This window comes from Pseudorca crassidens, chromosome 9 (assembly GCF_039906515.1).
Source record: "Pseudorca crassidens isolate mPseCra1 chromosome 9, mPseCra1.hap1, whole genome shotgun sequence".
NCBI classification, from domain to species: domain Eukaryota; kingdom Metazoa; phylum Chordata; class Mammalia; order Artiodactyla; family Delphinidae; genus Pseudorca; species Pseudorca crassidens.
In genome coordinates, this window is record NC_090304.1 from 56773734 (window position 1) to 56791749 (window position 18016).

General features: G+C 37.9%; 1 protein-coding gene across 6 annotated transcripts in view; it reads right to left on the bottom strand.

The window, feature by feature from the left end:
• NARS2 (asparaginyl-tRNA synthetase 2, mitochondrial) overlaps positions 1 to 18016 on the bottom strand; it is a 148170-nt gene that overhangs the window by 22671 nt on the left and 107483 nt on the right. For 5 of the 6 annotated variants that reach the window (XR_010946214.1, XR_010946213.1, XM_067750492.1 and 2 more), the window contains 2 exons: positions 12428 to 12494; positions 10839 to 10976 (listed from right to left, as the gene is read on the bottom strand). Coding sequence is in view for 4 of the 6 variants with exons in the window: in XM_067750492.1 (XP_067606593.1) it covers positions 10839 to 10976; positions 12428 to 12494 (205 nt within the window). In the remaining 2 variants the exon portion in view is untranslated. The remainder of the gene's footprint in view (positions 1 to 10838; positions 10977 to 12427; positions 12495 to 18016) is intronic. The other variant, XM_067750493.1, reaches the window with a different exon arrangement.

Below are 18016 nucleotides of genomic sequence, written 5' to 3' on the forward strand. Positions count from 1 at the left end.
TATCTCTTGGTGAAGAAAGGCCCACAAAGGCCTTCTTCTCCTCTCTTCCTACATATAGTCTTCTTCTCTTTTCTGTTACTTTAGGTTTCCCTTCAACAATATCAGATCTGTTTAGGTCCTGCTTTCCTTTTATAATGAGATCTTCCAACCTACCTAGAGGTTCTGCACACTTTCTGAGAACCTATAGTATAGTAAAGTATTCCTCAAATATAAATAATGACATTTACATCAGTAGACACAGAGTGGCACTTTCTTCTGATATGATATAAAAAAATACTGCATTCCCTAAAGATCACTATAACAATCCCCTCAATTTCCACACTTCTTAGTTAAGGCTGAGATTCCAGATAGGATTCTTCTATCTGTGTCTCCACCTGGTAAGTACTGGGCTAATTACTACAGAACTGCCTGTTTCTCCAGGGCTCTAGGGGAGGTAAAAGGCACATACAGATATAATACAAATCATGACATAGGGGTGAACAAAGTACAAAATGTGGAGCGACTCACACAAATTTCTTAAGAAGTAATGAGAAAAACTTGGTTGTGTTTGCCAAGTGACGGGTGGTAAGGCAGTTAGAGTGCAAAAGGTTGAAAACAAGCAAGTTGCCCAGATCATTAGCAGGTGATTAGTTTGCCAAGATGGGCTGGCAGGTCTGTGGTTTACAGGAGTCTAAAGCTAGCTTAAAGAGCCAGGGGCTGAGCAATCCTGCCCTTGATGAGGAAGTGAGAACCCACAGGCTGCACAGGGAAATGTCCTCTTAATTCAAAGCTGACCAAATTTCACTTAAAATCTCCACTGTGTTCCTGTGCATCTTTGGGAGACTTGAAATAAATAGAAGGACTTTAGTTCTGCTGTCCTCTCACTCTCCTACACAGTTCTCAATGAAGGCTACAAATTAAATATATATATATATATATATATATATATTTTTAAGCTAGAAATATTTTTACTACACCCTTCACTAACTTCTTTAGTCTTAAGACTTATTCCACTTTGGGCACATCTTCTAGGCCAGAATGCTGTCTGGCACATCTTCCTCCACTGTGTATGAGTTTTGATTTTGCTCAAGTCACACAGCTACAGCAGCATGCTGTCTAGAAATAGTGTGTGTTGGTATTTAAGCTGAACAGCCCTGGTCTCTATTTATGACACTCCCTTTTGACTCCTACTCTTTGATTCCAATAGTGTACTGAAAAGAAAACTCAGCCCTTGAATTAAAAAATGAACAGGCTAGATAGGAACAAGGCCTTTAATATTTAATATATAACCTCTTCTATGCTAACTTCAAAGAGAGGGGAAAAAAGTTTAATGTCCCATCTTCTGCTACCTATTTTTAAATATTGATGAAAAACAGAAACCGAACACCTCCCTATTCAGTTTCTCACAGGTGCTACCAACAATGGAGTAATATTATGTACTATTATCAAAGGAAGAAGACTGTTTCACAAATCACAGGAAATAAATTTGTGGTTTAAGCCTCTATGAGCTTTTGCTCTAACTGCTGATACAGATAGTATCTGGCCCCTAAAAACAATGAGGTGCAGCTAGGAAAGAGAGCCTTCCAGATGCGACAGTGTGAAGATGCAGATGGGCTACATGTAGCAAGGAATGAAAATGGCCTTTGGATAGTAAAATGGCTAGTCTGGGAGCATTTTAGATGGACTGAAATGCATACTTTCTACTTCGACATAAATTCCCAGGATAGTCATTAGTCCTAGATATGGGCAAAATTGGAAATTCCCTTCATCACTATTTCTGTTGGTTTGAGGGTCAAGTTATTTTGATGCAGGTCGGTTAATTAGCCCCAAGCTCAGGGAAATTCATTAGATACCCCTTGGTTGAGTACTCTCCCTTCCAAGTTGACTTCGCAATATGTACTTTACTGAGTGCCCACTAATGCTTTAATTTTTATGATTTACTAAGTAATACTGATAAAATTAAAAAAATTAGAACATTACCCGGTGATCTTGGCATCCTATCAGGGACTGTTGGGCAGTCACTTTTCATAATCACACATGGCTTCTCTGTGAAGCCAATACCCTAAATGAATATTTGCCACCTGCCTTTGGAGGACTTATGCAGGACCCAAATTCAGGGGCATATAGTATTTTGCATGTTTGCTTAGATTCATTTTATTTAGGCCCATGATCTGTCCCCTTCAAATGATCAAATATGTTTGATAATTTACAAGTTATTCTTATATATCCAAATGAGCAAAGACTTAGGCTACCTGAGATCAGAGAATTTTAGAGCTGGTTAGTACATTGTAGGTCATTTAATCCAATTCTCTGGTTTTATGGAGGGAGAAATTGAGGCTCAGAGATTGGAGAAACTTGCCTAAGGCCATAAAAATAACTAGTAAGAGAGGTGGCTTTCAAACCCGGCACTAGTAACTTCTTAGTCCAGTGTACTTTTCACTATTACATGCTGCATACCATTATTAATATTATTGTTTTTTGGAGGGGGTGAGGGAAAGAAAGAAAGAAAAAGAAACTATACCTGTAAAAATATTCCATATTACTATTCATTACCTCTGGCCAAATGTTACAAGCACAGGTTACACATTCCCCTATACTTCTCTCTTGATTTTCTAAAGAAGGTAACTGTGAAACACACCTGTTTTAATTTTTTTAGATTGAATTGCACCCTTTGCAGAAACTCTTGCAACCCTACTCATAACCCGTTATTGCACCCCTACTAAAAGAAACACAGAATTTAGTTAGCTGACCCAAAGCCTGTTCATTCACCACTGGAAAAAAAAAAGTAGGGATGGAAGCAGACACTTTATATTAATATAGGTTGGTTGAAAAGAAATCTAGGTTGCTTATGAATCAGTGTTGTATATAGTTTAAGCAAATTATATTTTAATAATTTAGCTCTGAGAAGCTATAAGCTATAGCACTGCATAAATTACAAAAGTACACTAAAGTTTATTATAATGCCTTCAGGTTTCAGGCTGTGAGACCACATTATTAGAGAGACTTGGGACTTCCCTGGTGGAGCAGTGGTTAAGAATCCGCCTGCCAATGCAGGGGACACAGGTTCGAGCCCTGGGCTGGGAAGATCCCACATGCCACAGAGCAACTAAGTCCGTGCACCACAACTACTGAGCCTGTGCTCTAGAGCCCGTGAGCCACAACTACTGAGCACACGTGCCACAACTACTGAGCCCGTGTGCCGCAACGACTGAAGCCTGTGTGCCTAGAGCCCATGCTCTGCAACAAGAGAAGCCACTGCAATGAGAAGCCCGTGCACTGCAACAAAGAGTAGCCCCCGCTCGCTGCAACTAGAGGAAGCCCGCGTGCAGCAACGAAGACCCAACACAGCCAAAAATAAATAAATAAATAAAATAAATTAAAAAAAAAGATAGACTCGTCATAATGAAGGCCTCCCGGTACTTCTAAAGGTACTATCTGTGACTGCAGTCTACGAGAGAACTGCCTTTTAAGGAATCTTATGTAATGACACGTTATGATGTGGCATCCCCCACCGCAACACACACACATTTTAACGTTACTGGGCTGTAACACAATAAAGATTTTATCAAAATTTAGAACGAAAGGGGACTTCACACTTATTGACTACCTACCACCTCTAACAGTAGGCTGTGTACTTTTCATATATTATTAACTATGGGTTAATTCAATCCCCATGATCCTGGAAAATATTATCATCTTATTTTTACAGATGGGAAAATAAGACTCAAAGAAATTAGGTGGTTTATCTAAGATCACATAGTTTATAACACAAAGACCTGAGACCTGAAACCAAGAGTGCCTGATTCTAAAGCTCCTGGACTTTCCTATATGCCACGTTGCCATCACTCAAAAAATTTTGAGTAAAAGCTGCTCTTTAGCTTCCCAGGAAATTCCTTAGTAAATCACGTCACTTTCTCACGACTTCTCCACTATGGGTCTAAAACTGTGTTGGGCTTGATTCATCCATCCATTCATCCACCCACCTACACATCACCAAATAGATATCACGTGCCTGCTATGTCCCAGGCATTATGCTAGGCACTAGGATACACTGATAAGTGAAAAAAAGGTCCTCAAGTCCTTTGGCATAGAGAAAAGAGTCACTAATTAAACAGTCATGCAAATAACTGTAAAATTACAACTGTGTTAAGGATTATGATGGATTAAAAGTTAGTAGTTCTGGGTCTGAAATTCAACATGGTACCACTGTACTGTCTAACAGGTCTCTGACTCAGTCTGGAGGATCAAGGAAGGTTTCTCTGGGCAAATGATTACTGAGAAGAGATCCGAAGAGTAAGTAAAATTAGGTGAAAAAGACTGTTCTAGATTGAGGGAAGACTATGTGCAAAGATCCTGTGATGAGGGAAAGTCCTGCCTATCTGAAGACACGAGACGGGAGCAGCCAGACTACACTGGGGCTTGTAGGCCAAATAAAGGATCTTGATTTTTATTCTAAGAGTAATGGGAGGCCACTGAACGGTTTTTAGAAGGGAGAGAACATGATCAGATTTACATTTTCTAAAAGCTCATGCTGAAATGGGGAGAACGGACTCAGAGGAAGAAAGAATGGATACAGGAAGACCAGGCAGGAGGCTACTGAAGTAGTCTGGGCAAGAGATAATGGTATGTTAATGCAGAAACGCAAATGTGGAAATAAAGAGAAGTAGATGGATTCGAGATTTATTTAGAAGTATAAAAATGACAGAACTTAGTAATAGCTTCAGTATGGGAAGTGAGAGAGAGGAAGATTTCAAAGATGACTCAGGAATCTGGCTTGCACAATTAGATGAGCATAGAATATTCAAAGAAAATCAAATGTGGTGGAAGAAGGGGAAAAGAAGTGAAATCATGGGTTCAGTTTTGGGTATGTTAAGTGTGAGATGGTTTTACAATATGTAAATAGCAATAAGATGAGTCCAGAGCTCAGAGGAAAAGTCTGGATTCGAAACATAAATTTCTGATTGTGTGAAAATATACAGTAAGCTGTGGGTACTGATGAAATCATTTGGGGAGAGAAAAGAAGACCTAGGATGGAGGCTTGAGGAATTCCAACATCTAGTGGCTTAGTAGAAGAGGATGAACCTGTATAGGAGACTGAGAAAGAATAACCCACTGAGAAGGGAAGAAAACTGGGAGAATGCTGTCACAAAAGCCAAAGAAGGAGGAAGTGTTAAGAATAACAAAGTCACAAATAGTGATGAATAAGGCTGAGAGGTGAAGTAAAAGACAGACTTCTTTAAAAAAAAAAAGTCTGCTGGGCTTAATAACATAACAATTATTACAGAGCGTCAGTGGTATGATGAGAGGGAACGATTAGTTGTCTGAATAGAAGTCACATTAGAGGGATGAGCAATGAGTGGCATATACTGTGGTGGTTATAAAACATTCACCATCCTGAAAAAGAACCTCATGTGAGAAAGCAAAACTTATACAGAGACTACAAAAAATAGATCAATGCAATCAGTTTTACTAATTCTTTAAATACTATAGAAATCTAGAATAAAGGAAGGCTCAAGGAGACTGGGTAACCTAGGGAAGTCTTCACAGAGAAGGAAAGCCTTAACCAGAGTATTTTTTTTTTAACATCTTTATTGGAGTATAATTGCTTTACAATGGTGTGTTACTTTCTGCTTTATAACAAAGTGAACCAGTTATACATATACATATGTTCCCGTATCTCTTCCCTCTTGTGTCTCCATCCCTCCCACCCTCCCTATCCCACCCCTCTAAGTGATCACAAAGCACCAAGCTGATCTCCCTATGCTATGTGGCTGCTTCCCACTAGCTATCTATTTTACATTTGGTAGTGTATATATGTCCATGCCACTCTCTCACTTCGTCCCAGTTTACCCTTCCCCCTCCCCGTGTCCTTAAGTCCATTCTCTAGTAGGTCTGCGTCTTTATTCCTGTCTTGCCCCTAGGTTCTTCATGACCATTTTTTTCTTTTTTTTTTAGATTCCATATATATGTGTTAGCATACAGGATTTGTTTTTCTCTTTCTGACTTACTTCACTCTGTATGACAGACTCTAGGACCACCAACCTCACTACAAATAACTCAATTTCGTTTCTTTTTATGGCTGAGTAATGTTCCATTGTATATATGTGCCACATCTTCTTTATCCATTCATCTGTCGATGGACACTTAGGTTGCTTCCATGTCCTGGCTATTGTAAACAGAGCTGCAATGAACATTGTGGTACATGAATCTTTTTGAATTATGGTTTTCTCAGGGTGTATACCCAGTATTGGGATTGCTGGGTCGTATGGCAGTTCTGTTTTTAGTTTTTTAAGGAACCTCCATACTGTTCTCCATAGTGGCTGTATCAGTTTACATTCCCACCAACAGTGCAAGAGGGTTCCCTTTTCTCCACACCCTCTCCAGCATTTATTGTTTCTAGAGTTTTTGATGATGGCCATTCTGACTGGTGTGAGGTGTTACCTCATTGTAGTTTTGATTTGCATTTCTCTAATGATTAGTGATGTTGAGCATTCTTTCATGTGTTTGTTGGCAATCTGTCTTTAGAGAAATGTCTATTTAGGTCTTCTGCCCATTTTTGGATTGGGTTGTTTATTTTTTTGATGTTGAGCCGCATAAGCTGCTTGTAAATTTTGGAGATTAATCCTTTGTCAGGTGCTTCATCTGCAAATAATTTCTCCCATTCTGTGGGTTGTCTTTTCGTCTTGTTTATGGTTTCCTTTGCTGTGCAAAAGTTTTTAAGTATCATTAAGTCCCATTTGTTTATTTTTGTTTTTATTTCTATTTCTCTAGGAGGTGGTCAAAAAGGATCTTGCTGTGATTTATGTCCGAGTGTTCTGCCTATGTTTTCCTCTGAGAGTTTGATAGTGCCTGGCCTTACATTTAGGTCTTTAATCCATTTTGAGTTTACTTTTGTGTATGGTGTTAGGGAGTGTTCTAATTTCATTCTTTTACATGTAGCTGTCCAGTTTTCCCAGCAACACTTATCGAGGAGGCTGTCTTTTCTCCATTGTATATTCTTGCCTCCTTTATCAAAGATAAGGTGACCATATGTGCGTGGGTTTATCTCTGGGCCTTCTATCCTGTTCCATTGATCTATATGTCTGTTTTTGTGCCAGTACCATACTGTCTTCATTACTGTAGCTTTGTAGTATAGTCTGAAGTCAGGGAGCCTGATTTCTCCAGCTCCATTTTTCTTTCTCAAGATTGCTTTGGCTATTCGGGATCTTTTGTGTTTCCATACAAATTGTGAAATTTTTGGTTCTAGTTTTGTGAAAAATGCCAGTGGTAGTTTGATAGGGATTGCACTGAATCTGTAGATTGCTTTGGGTAGTAGAGTCACTTTCACACTGTTGATTCTTCCAATCCAAGAACTTGGTATATCTCTCCATCTATTTGTATCATCTTTAATTTCTTTCATCAGTGTCTTGTAATTTTCTACATACAGGTCTTTAGTCTCCTTAGGTAGGTTTATTCCTAGATATTTTATTCTTTTTGTTGCAATGGTAAATGGGAGTGTTTTCTTAATTTCACTTTCAGATTTTTCATCATTAATGTATAGGAATGCCAGAGATTTCTGTGCATTAATTTTGTATCCTGCTACTTTACCAAATTCATTGATTAGCTCTAGTAGTTTTCTGGTAGCATCTTTAGGATTCTCTATGTATAGTATCATGTCATCTGCAAACAGTGACAGCTTTACTTCTTCTTTTCCGATTTGGATTCCTTTTATTTCTTTTTCTTCTCTGATTGTTGTGGCTAAAACTTCCAAAACTAGGTTGAATAAGAGTGGTGAGAGTGGGCAACCTTGTCTTGCTCCTGATCTTAGTGGAAATGCTTTCAGTTTTTCACCATTGAGGACGATGTTGGCTGTGGGTTTGTCATATATGGTCTTTATTATGTTGAGGAAAGTTCCCTCTATGCCTACTTTCTGGAGAGTTTTTATCATAAATGGGTGTTGAATTCTGTCAAAAGCTTTCTCTGCATCTATTGAGATGATCATATGGTTTTTCTCCTTCAATTTGTTAATATGGTGTATCACATTGATTCGCGTATATTGAAGAATCCTTCATTCCTGGGTTAAACCCCACTTGATCATGGTGTATGATCCTTTTAATGTGCTGTTGGATTCTGTTTGCTAGTATTTTGTTGAGAATTTTTGCATCTATGTTCATCAGTGATATTGGCCTGTAGTTTTCTTACTTTGTGACATCTTTGTCTGGTTTTGGTATCAGGGTGACAGTGGCCTCGTAGAATGAGTTTGGGAGTGTTCCTCCCTCTGCTATATTTTGGAAGAGTTTGAGAAGGTTAGGTGTTAGCTCTTCTCTAAATGTTTGATAGAATTCGCCTGTAAAGACACCTGGTCCTGGACTTTTGTTTACTGGAAGATTTTTAATCACAGTTTCAATTTCAGTGCTTGTGATTGGTCTGTTCATATTTTCTATTTCTTCCTGGTTCAGTCTCAGAAGGTTGTGCGTTTCTTAGAATTTGTCCAGTTCTTCCAGGTTGTCCATTTTATTGGCATACATTTGCTTGTAGTAATCTCTCATGATCCTTTGTATTCCTGCAGTGTCAGTTGTTACTTCTCCTTTTTCATTTCTAATTCTATTGATTTGAGTCTTCTCCCTTTTTTTCTTGATGAGTCTGGATAATGGTTTATCAATTTTGTTTATCTTCTCAAAGAACCAGCTTTTAGTTTTATTGATCTTTGCTATCGTTTCCTTCATTTCTTTTTCATTTATTTCTGAGATGATCTTTATGATTTCTTTCTTTCTGCTAACTTTGGGGTTTTGTTTGTTCTTCTTTCTCTAATTGCTTTAGGTGTAAGGTTAGGTTGTTGATTTGAGATGTTTCTTGTTTCTTAAGGTAGGATTGTAGTGCTACAAACTTCCCTCTTAGAACTGCTTTAAGCAGAGTATTTTTTTTTTTTTTTTTGCGGTACGCAGGCCTCTCACTGTTGTGGCCTCTCCCGTTGCGGAGCACAGGCTCCGGATGTGCAGGCCTAGCCGCTCCGCGGCATGTGGGTTCTTCCTGAGCCGGGGCACGAACCCATGACCCCTGCATCGGCAGGTGGACTCTCAACCACTGCGCCACCAGGGAAGCCCCAGAGTATTTTTAAGAAGTGCAAAACTGAATGACTGAAAGGTGTTCTACTTCGGGAAATTATGAGAGGAATACATGGTGTGTGTGTACTGGGGAAGGGAGGTGGAAGTGGGATAGGGTGGAGTGATACAAAAGCCAAGAGATACAGACACAGGCCTCTGTTTTGTGGTGTAGGCTCAATATTGAATTATCTAAGATTGGATAATCTATGCCCTAGTCACTCTCATTTTTTTGCTGCTAACCTGTGGGCCTATTCATTTCTCATAATCGATTATACCAGAGGGTTGGTAGGGAAAAGAGGAAGTAAGAATCATAAATCAATTGTGTTGCTCATTGGTTTTGGATAATGCTGGTGTGAAAAGTGGGGATACGTAAAATCGGTGGCTATAATGTAATTTTATATCTGTGATTTTGAGGCAGAGTGATAGAGTGGGAGAGAACACAGACTTCAGAGCCAGAGGGAATCAGGTTTGAATACGAGCTCTGTCACTTACCACCCATGTAGCCTTGGGAAATGTAATTGGTCTCTTTGCAGCCCAGTTTTCTATATGTAAAATGGGAGAAACAATGAGTTTCTTGTCAAGGCTGTTTTGCGACTTAGAGATGAGATGAAAGTGTTTACCTCATACTAAATGGAGGCTAATATTGTTGTTGTTGTTGTTGTTGTTTGGCCATGCCGTGTGGCATGTGGGATCTTAGTTTCCTGACCTGGGGTTGAACCCGTGGCTCCCTGCAGTGGAAGCGTGGAGTCTAAACGACTGGACCACCAGGGAAGTCCCCTAATATTGCTTTGGTAACACTGTAATCTGAGAGAAGACAGGAAATACATTCAAAGAGATAACCTTATATACTAAGACGAGGTCATTTAATTTACTGGTAGGTCCTGATCTACATTTTCTTACTGGTGTTTATCTAGATGCAAGTGAAAAATACAAGATGGCAAAGTTTAGGTTTGGGACCTTTTTTGAGATAAACATAATATATTTGTCTCACAGACTTTTACAATTAATGATATTAAACATATAACTATCCAATACATATTTAAAGAGTCAAATATATTCTTATTCTATATTACTGCCAATTTTGTGAAGGAGAGAAGAGACAAAAAAGAAAAAAGGAAAAAGGAAACAAGAAGAATAAAAACCAACTGTAGTTGAGGGGTAAAGAGAGAACAGAGGACAAGAAAGGCTAAAGAGAGCAGACAGACAGACGACAGACAAGAGACAAGACAGGCAGAGAGAGAGAAGAGACGGTCGGAAGAGGACTGACCAAGTGGAGAATCCGCCCAGACCTCTTCGATCCCTCCATAGCCTTCCCCTCACGACTTCTATTTGATAGCCAAAGTACTCTAGGCTGCCTGCTGTTCCAAGCTAGCTCTTCCTTTGCCCGATCATGCCACTACTATTATCTCTTGCCCAACATCTCCCCCACACTGCAGTCTCCTAATCAGTATTTGATAGGAGACCGGGCCCATTGCTCTACAGCACTCTAGGGCTCTCAGTAATTTAAAAAAACAAAACAAAACACACTTCCATGTGCATCTGCTTAACTGAGGACACCCTACGATAGAAATGAGGGAGTATGCTTATAGAACATTGGGATCTTCTTTGGGAACACATTTTTAGAGGTGCCTCTGAGAAATGTTATCATTTTAAGAGATATAAAGAGTGAATGATATAATTTAAGAGAATATACCAAAGGATAAATGAAATTAAATCAAGGGAAAAACTGCAGGCTCTGAGATGACTAACCCCAATTTATTTAATGTCTTTTCTTACTGTGTGCTGAGGGCTGTCTTCATTATCCCTCATGTAGAAGGGCTTGAGTGCTAATGGATAATTAATGACAAAGACTGGTATGTCGCCACAGTGCTTCACCAGGTACTTTTCATGTTCAGTGTGTAGATCAGCACCCCACTGTAATGAGAAAAAAGAAATTACCAAAGGAGAAGACAGAGCTGAAAGATATAATGCAGGACCTAAAAATAACCTGTATCAGTGCCAAGGGCTTCTTCTCCCTGAGGATCAGGGATGTGTGGAGCTGTCTGCTGAGGTTACACAGATAAATAAACTAGAGAGAGATGTGTTAACAAGAGCATCCAAAGGCCTGGAATGATGAAAGCTGAAACTAGTAAACACTACGCTTTCTGTGCCCCATCTCAGGGAGCAGCATTTAGCAGATAAATAGCATCTGTAGTAAAACACAGTATGCTTTCCATGGTGTATAAAAGCTGATTCAGAATCATAATTTTTATTAATATTGCCAAGAGCTTCTTCTACAGTTACTGTCCCTAAGTTTCAGGAAATTAAATGATGAAAGATAATATTCCTAATATTGAGTCTATCTCTGGCTAGATGGCTTCTCCCAGTGACTTTTTTTTTTTTGATAAAAGAGTCAACTAATATATCAGATGCTCTCTGATGAATATTTAATAATACTGTTAATCTATTTATTCAGCAAATACTAATGTGCCTATTAAACCCCAAGTACCATGCTAGGTACTGGAAACTGGTAAGAAACACAAAATCTCTGAGTTCATGAAGCTTCCAGGATGGGAGACAAACATTAAACAAAAAATTACACAAAGAAGTCAGTTGATTATAAATATAACAAGCACAGGGCACTCGTAACTTAAAGAGAGCATCTGACTTAACTGGGAATGGAACTGGTGTAAGGAATAGTTTGAAGACAAAGGTATTAGATTCTTAACATTATCTTACTATTCCCACTTGTCTGGCAATATCTTAATTATAGGAAGGAAGCACTGGCATAGGAATTATGTGCATTATGTGCATGTCCACTTGATAAATCATGTGGCTTTTCCAGACCTATATCCTTACCCATAAAATAAAGGAGTTCTGGGAAAAAACAAAAACACACAAAGCTCAGTGTTTTTCAAAGTGGATCACAAATCAGAAGCCTCTATAAAGTTCAACGGAAAAAGAAACGTGTTTAATGTGTTGCCTAAACTTATTTGATCACATAACCTCTTCTGCCTGTCAACTGTTAACATCATTCAGAACATACTTTGGGAAACACTGAACTAGTTGATTTCTACACTGATATTCTACGATTACCATTCTTTCTAAGGAATTTCATCTTCCTAAACTTGGGAAACTTCTTTATAACCCTTTTGTCACTGTTATTCCAAATGATATGATTCTACTTCAAAATTATTTTTCATTCTAAATATTTCAGTGAGGTCAGGCAAACATCAAAAAAAGCCAATGTACAGATATGCAAATACTACGTACACACTGCTAGTAAGAGAAATAAGGTTATTTTAAAGGATTCTTAATGAAATCAGATAAATATGAGAAACATATTTTCATACATACATATATATATATATATATATAAATACTACCTCTGGAGTGAAGGTGAAGTTCTGGGATGCCTGCTTTAAGATTTCCACTGCCTCAGTATAAGAAATGCTGGAGAGAAACAGGGTAAAAGCAGAGAAAGGTTAATGGCTGTTGTTAACTGGTGCATCTGAAAACTGTGAAAGACCTATTCTCATACAGTCTTTGAGATCATATCTGAGTATCAAATGATTGTAAAAATGATTATTGAGTAACCAGGAATTAAGGTTGACCTATGAAAGTCTGATCAGCATGAAGAGAAATGGCCATTCAATAATCCCACTCCTGATCCACTTGCAGTGTACACAGAGAAGCTAGTCACTTAAGCGAATAAAGATTTTCTCTGAATTCATGTTATGCTAATGCCCTAAAAGGTGTTGAAATACTGAGGCTAAAAGAGCAAAACTCTCTCCCTAAAGCTGTCATTCATTCATCCAACATATACTGAGCACTTACTATGTGCTAGGTATCATTCTAGGCACTGGAGATACAGTAAATAAAAACAAAGCCCCTGCCTTTATGGAGTCGCTATCCGTGTGTGTGTGTGTCTGTGTATGTGTGTGGCTATGTGTGTGTGTGTTTGTGTGTGTGTGTGTACACACACAATGGGGATAAGAAAGATAAACAAATAAACAGAAATAAGCCAGGGAGCTATTGGTGCTATGAAGAAAAACAAGGCAAGATAAAAAGACAGAAGGTATTTGGGGGGTGCTATTTTAGATAAGATGGTCAAGAAAGGCCTTGCTGAATTGGTGACGTTTGAACAGAAACCTGCATGAAGTCAGGAAATGAGCCATATAAATACCTAAGGGAAAGTATTCCAGGTAAAAGGAACAGTGAGTACAAAAGCCTGAAGTGAGGAACAGTTTGGCTCATTCAAGGAACAAAAAATTCAGTGTAACTGAAGCATATTGAACAAGGAGAAGAATGCCAGAAAATTAGATTGGAAAGGTAGTCAGAGGTCAGATCTTATGAACTCTTTCAGGCCATCGTAAGGCTTTTTAAATATATTCTAGTATTGTACGACTGTTTAGGAAAAATATCATTTTTGGTTACCTCAGTAAGAAACCATCATGCCTAACGCAAGCCAAACCAAGAATTTGTTTTAACAGTTTGGATAGGTGATATATGCACATAGATTTAAAAAAAAAATCAAGGGGAATAAAAGAGTATACACCTTCCTTCCATCCCTGTCCCATAGCTACCTAGTTCCTCTTCTCCCACACAATTACTGTTATTGGTTTCTTGTGTATCCTTCCAGAGGGTTTCATGCATCTATAAGCAAATATTAATACTCAATCTCCCCTTTTTTATAGATGGCAGCCATAGCATACATATCATACACACTCTTTTACACTTTTCTTACTCAATAATATACCTTGCAGATCTTTACACACCAGTATATGAAGAACTTCTTCACTTTTTGAGCTATTACATAACATTCCACTTTGTGGATGTATCCTAATTAGTTTAACCAGTCATCTATCGATGGATATTTCAGCTGTTTCCAATCTTCTGCTATTATAAATCATGACTACATATACCTAATTTATGCTCATACTGATTTTGCACATGGAAAAAATGGAATTGTTGGATTCAAGAGTATTTGCATTTGCAGTTTTCATAATTTTGAAAGACACCACCAAAGATATCGTTCCCCTTTTACAGGGTTTTTCCAATGTATGCCCACCAATAGTATATGAAAATGTCAGTTTCTCTATGTTCTCTGCAACAGTATTCTACATGATTAAAAACAAAAATCTACAAACTTTCTGAAGGACTCTGAGTTAAAAAATAACCTAACAAACTTATTCTCTGAAGCAAAAATGAAGTTCATATCTATAATAACTAACTGGAAAGAGTTGTGTCATAGAGTACAAATAAAGCCCCCAAAGCTATGTTTTGAGTGATAGGTTTTTTAGAAGATGGAAATTCTATTCAAACTAAAACCTAGTATTAAATAACAGATAATTTCTAAGGTAAGAATGGTGTTGGTGTTGATAGTAGTAATAATTTTTAAATGAGCATTTTACAGAAGGGAAACTGAAGCTTAGAGAGGATCAATAACTTGCCAAAAATCACTCATGTAAGTAAGAAGTAAACCTTGATGTGCTGACTCGAGTCTAAGCTCTTAACTGCTGAGATAATGCCTAAACCACTTGGAGTTTCATATGTTCTATCAAAATAAAAGATAATGGGCTCTGGGTTCTCCCTTTGACTCTACCACTTAGTAACTATGTAAATCACTTCACCTCAATGAAAGCATTTTATAAATTTTTGTATTTTATACAAAACTCTAAAAATACAAACATTAAAAAATTAAGTATTTGTACTTATAAAATAAGGAGACTGGGCTATATTAAGCTCTTGTCTGCTTAGAAATTCTATTGTTCTATTAATTACTTGATATGATCTACTCATTATACTGAGAAATATAAGAGCAGTCAAAATGGGAAGCACTAGAATTTTGTGCCATTGATATGTTAGTTACATTATTAAGAAAAAAAGGACTCTCATGTCTAAATATCTCTTGTTATTCTAGATGTTCTGCCCCACACTCCTCCCATACCTTAAGTTGAGGCAGAACTTTCAAGTTCAAATTACAGTCCTGACACTGGATATCCTTAATGGCCTTCATCAACTCTCTACTAACTTTTCTTGGTATGTCCAGGGAATAATATTTCTTCTCCTTCCCAGAAACTATTTCCAAAGTGCTTTGAGGAAAGAAGAAGACATTGTGATATTGTGTGATACAATATCAAACTACCTTCATATTTCAAATTTTCTGTTGTTGAATGAAGAAGATTATTCTGAAACTGTTGGAGTACAACTGCTAAGTTACAGAGATTATTATTAGCATTCTTTGCCTCAAATTCACACAAATAAATGCCGAGCAAATAAAAAGGTAAGTACTCTATATTTTTAAAGCCTTAATACTATAAAGGAAATGTAAAATAAGTGTGTTCTATTTCTGCTTGATAAAGCCTAAATTCAAAGACTACACAAGTCCTTTAAGTAATATACTTTCATATAAAACAATTATAACAAGTACTCAAGAACACTGAAATCTATTCAAAAGAATACAAGTCATATGGTATCTTGCGTGTGGGTGTGGACATGTATGCATGTGTATTTCGGGGTGCATCTTGATTCTAATTCATCATGCTTAGGTCTACTCTCATATTCTCTCATGGCTTTTAAAATCTTTGGTTTCAAAGTCTACAAACCCCCTCCATCTCTGGTATCTCAGCATCATGTAATTTACGTACACCCTCTGGTGTTCAGTCCCCTCTGTTTCTAGCTCCTGGAACTTCTCATATATTCTAGTGAACTCAACAATGCATTTAAAAGGATTTAATAATATTTTAACTAGCATTTTTAGATGTTTTGTAGCAGGAGGGTTTTCATGTTATCTAGTCTTTGACATATTGCTTAAGCAGCATTTGAACATTTCAACAAAATAAGACAGACAAGTTATCACTTCATAGATGAGAAAACTGAAGCTCAGAAAGGTTAAAGATTTACTATTAGTCAAATTCGTAGTTGTAATTAAATAATTATTCATGCAAATATTTAACTATTCATCTTTTTCTCTAGATGCTAAACTCCATAAAAGGACTAATCCATGCCTATTTTCACTACTGAATCCTCAATGACTAGAACAGTGCCTAACTCATAGAAGGTAGTCAATAAATATTTGTTGAAAAATATGAATTCACCCATTAATGGCTAATAAGTGGTAGAGGCAGGACTAGAATCCAGGTCCTCTGAAACACAGTTCACTATACTCAGTGCATAAGTAAAACAAACAAGCCTCTGACCATGCGGAGGTGACGACACCAAAAAAAAAAAAAAATCACACATATAAATTTAATGTACAACTATGATTCGTGCTGTGTGGAACGGATGATAGTGATAGCAATGACTGATATGGCACAGCCCATGTTCCCATCCTGAGTATTTTACAGACATGGATTCTGAAGCACAACAGTTAGATGATACATAAGGGTCATAAAGATAGTGGGGGAGCTACAACTACTCTAGCATTAATTCCAGTGCCCTTTCAGATACAGGAAGTACACTGGTTGAAAGCATGAGCTTTGAAATCAGATGACCATGAGTTTGAATACCCACTTCACCTTTTACTCACCTAATATCTTCTGAGTTGATTCTTCATCTACAGCAGGGCAACAATAACTACTCATAGAGTTGTTGTGAAGATACAATGAAATACAATGTATTTAAAGTTTATCGCTCTCTGGCACATAGTAAATATTCAATAAATGGTGGATATTTTTCCCCAATCTTAGATCTTATTTATTAGACAGAAGCTGGATAACTTCTCTTAAGATCTCCCTAGTTTTCTGTTACCAGTACAGATTCCTTGGGATGCCTAATTTACTTCTTTCCTTACCTACTTAATTACAACTTTTATCAATATGCTTATGTCCATAACTCTCCTGTAGACTCCAGGCCCATACACTCAAACTGCCTACCCAACATCTAACTGGATGTCTGAAAGTATCTCAATCTTAACATGACACCTCATGATGATGAGCCTGATATCACCCCTCTCTCTCTCTCCACACACCCCCACTATTCTATGGCTTCCCCCATCTCTGTTAATAGCAACTCCATTTCTATAGCTGTGTAAGTCAAAAGGCTTGAAGTCACTCTTAACTCTCCTTCTCTCTCTTTTTCACTCTCAGTAAATCCTGTTTTCTGTATCTTTAAAATATATCCAGAATAGGACAATTTCACCTACCTCCATTGTTACCATCCTGGTCTGTGACGGTTAATTTTATGTATAAAGTTGGCTGGGCTACAGTACTCAGATATTTGGTCAAACATTCAGGATATTTCTGAGATGGTGTTTTTTTTGGATGAGGTTAACATTTAAATCAGTGGATCCTGAGTAAAGAAGATTGCCCTCCATAACAACATCCAACCAGTTGAAGGCCTTGCTAGAACAAAGACTGGCCTCCTCCAAGAAAGAAGGAATCTGCCAGCAGACTGCCTTTGACTTGGCTCTTCCTTGAGTCTCCAGCCTGCTGGACCACTCCAACAGATTTTTAACTTGCCCAGCCTCTACAATTGTGTGAGCTAATTCCTTAAAATAAATCTTTATATACACATATCGCGTTGGTCTTGTTTCTCTGGAGAACCCTGACTTATACAAGGTTCAAACCACCATCTACTTGCACCTAGGTGACTGTAACAATCTCCTACTTGCTTTGCTGCTCTCACTCTTGTCCTACTACAGCCAATTCTCAACAGATAGCCAGAGCGATCCTATTAAATCCAATTGAGATCTTGTCAGATCTCTGCACAGTACCCTTCAATAGCTTTCCCACCTCACCCAAGTAAAAATCCAAACTCTTCACAGTGCCCTACAAGGCCCCACCTGATTTCCCTACCTCCCTCATCCTTTCTTACTTTATCTTCGTATCCTCTTCCCTTACTCACTCTTCACTATTACTTGAACATGTCAGGCATGCTCCAACCTCAGGGTCTTTGTACTTGTTATTCCCTCTGCCTGGAATATTCTTTTCCCACTTACCCATATAACTAGTTCTCTTACTTTACTTTCTTGA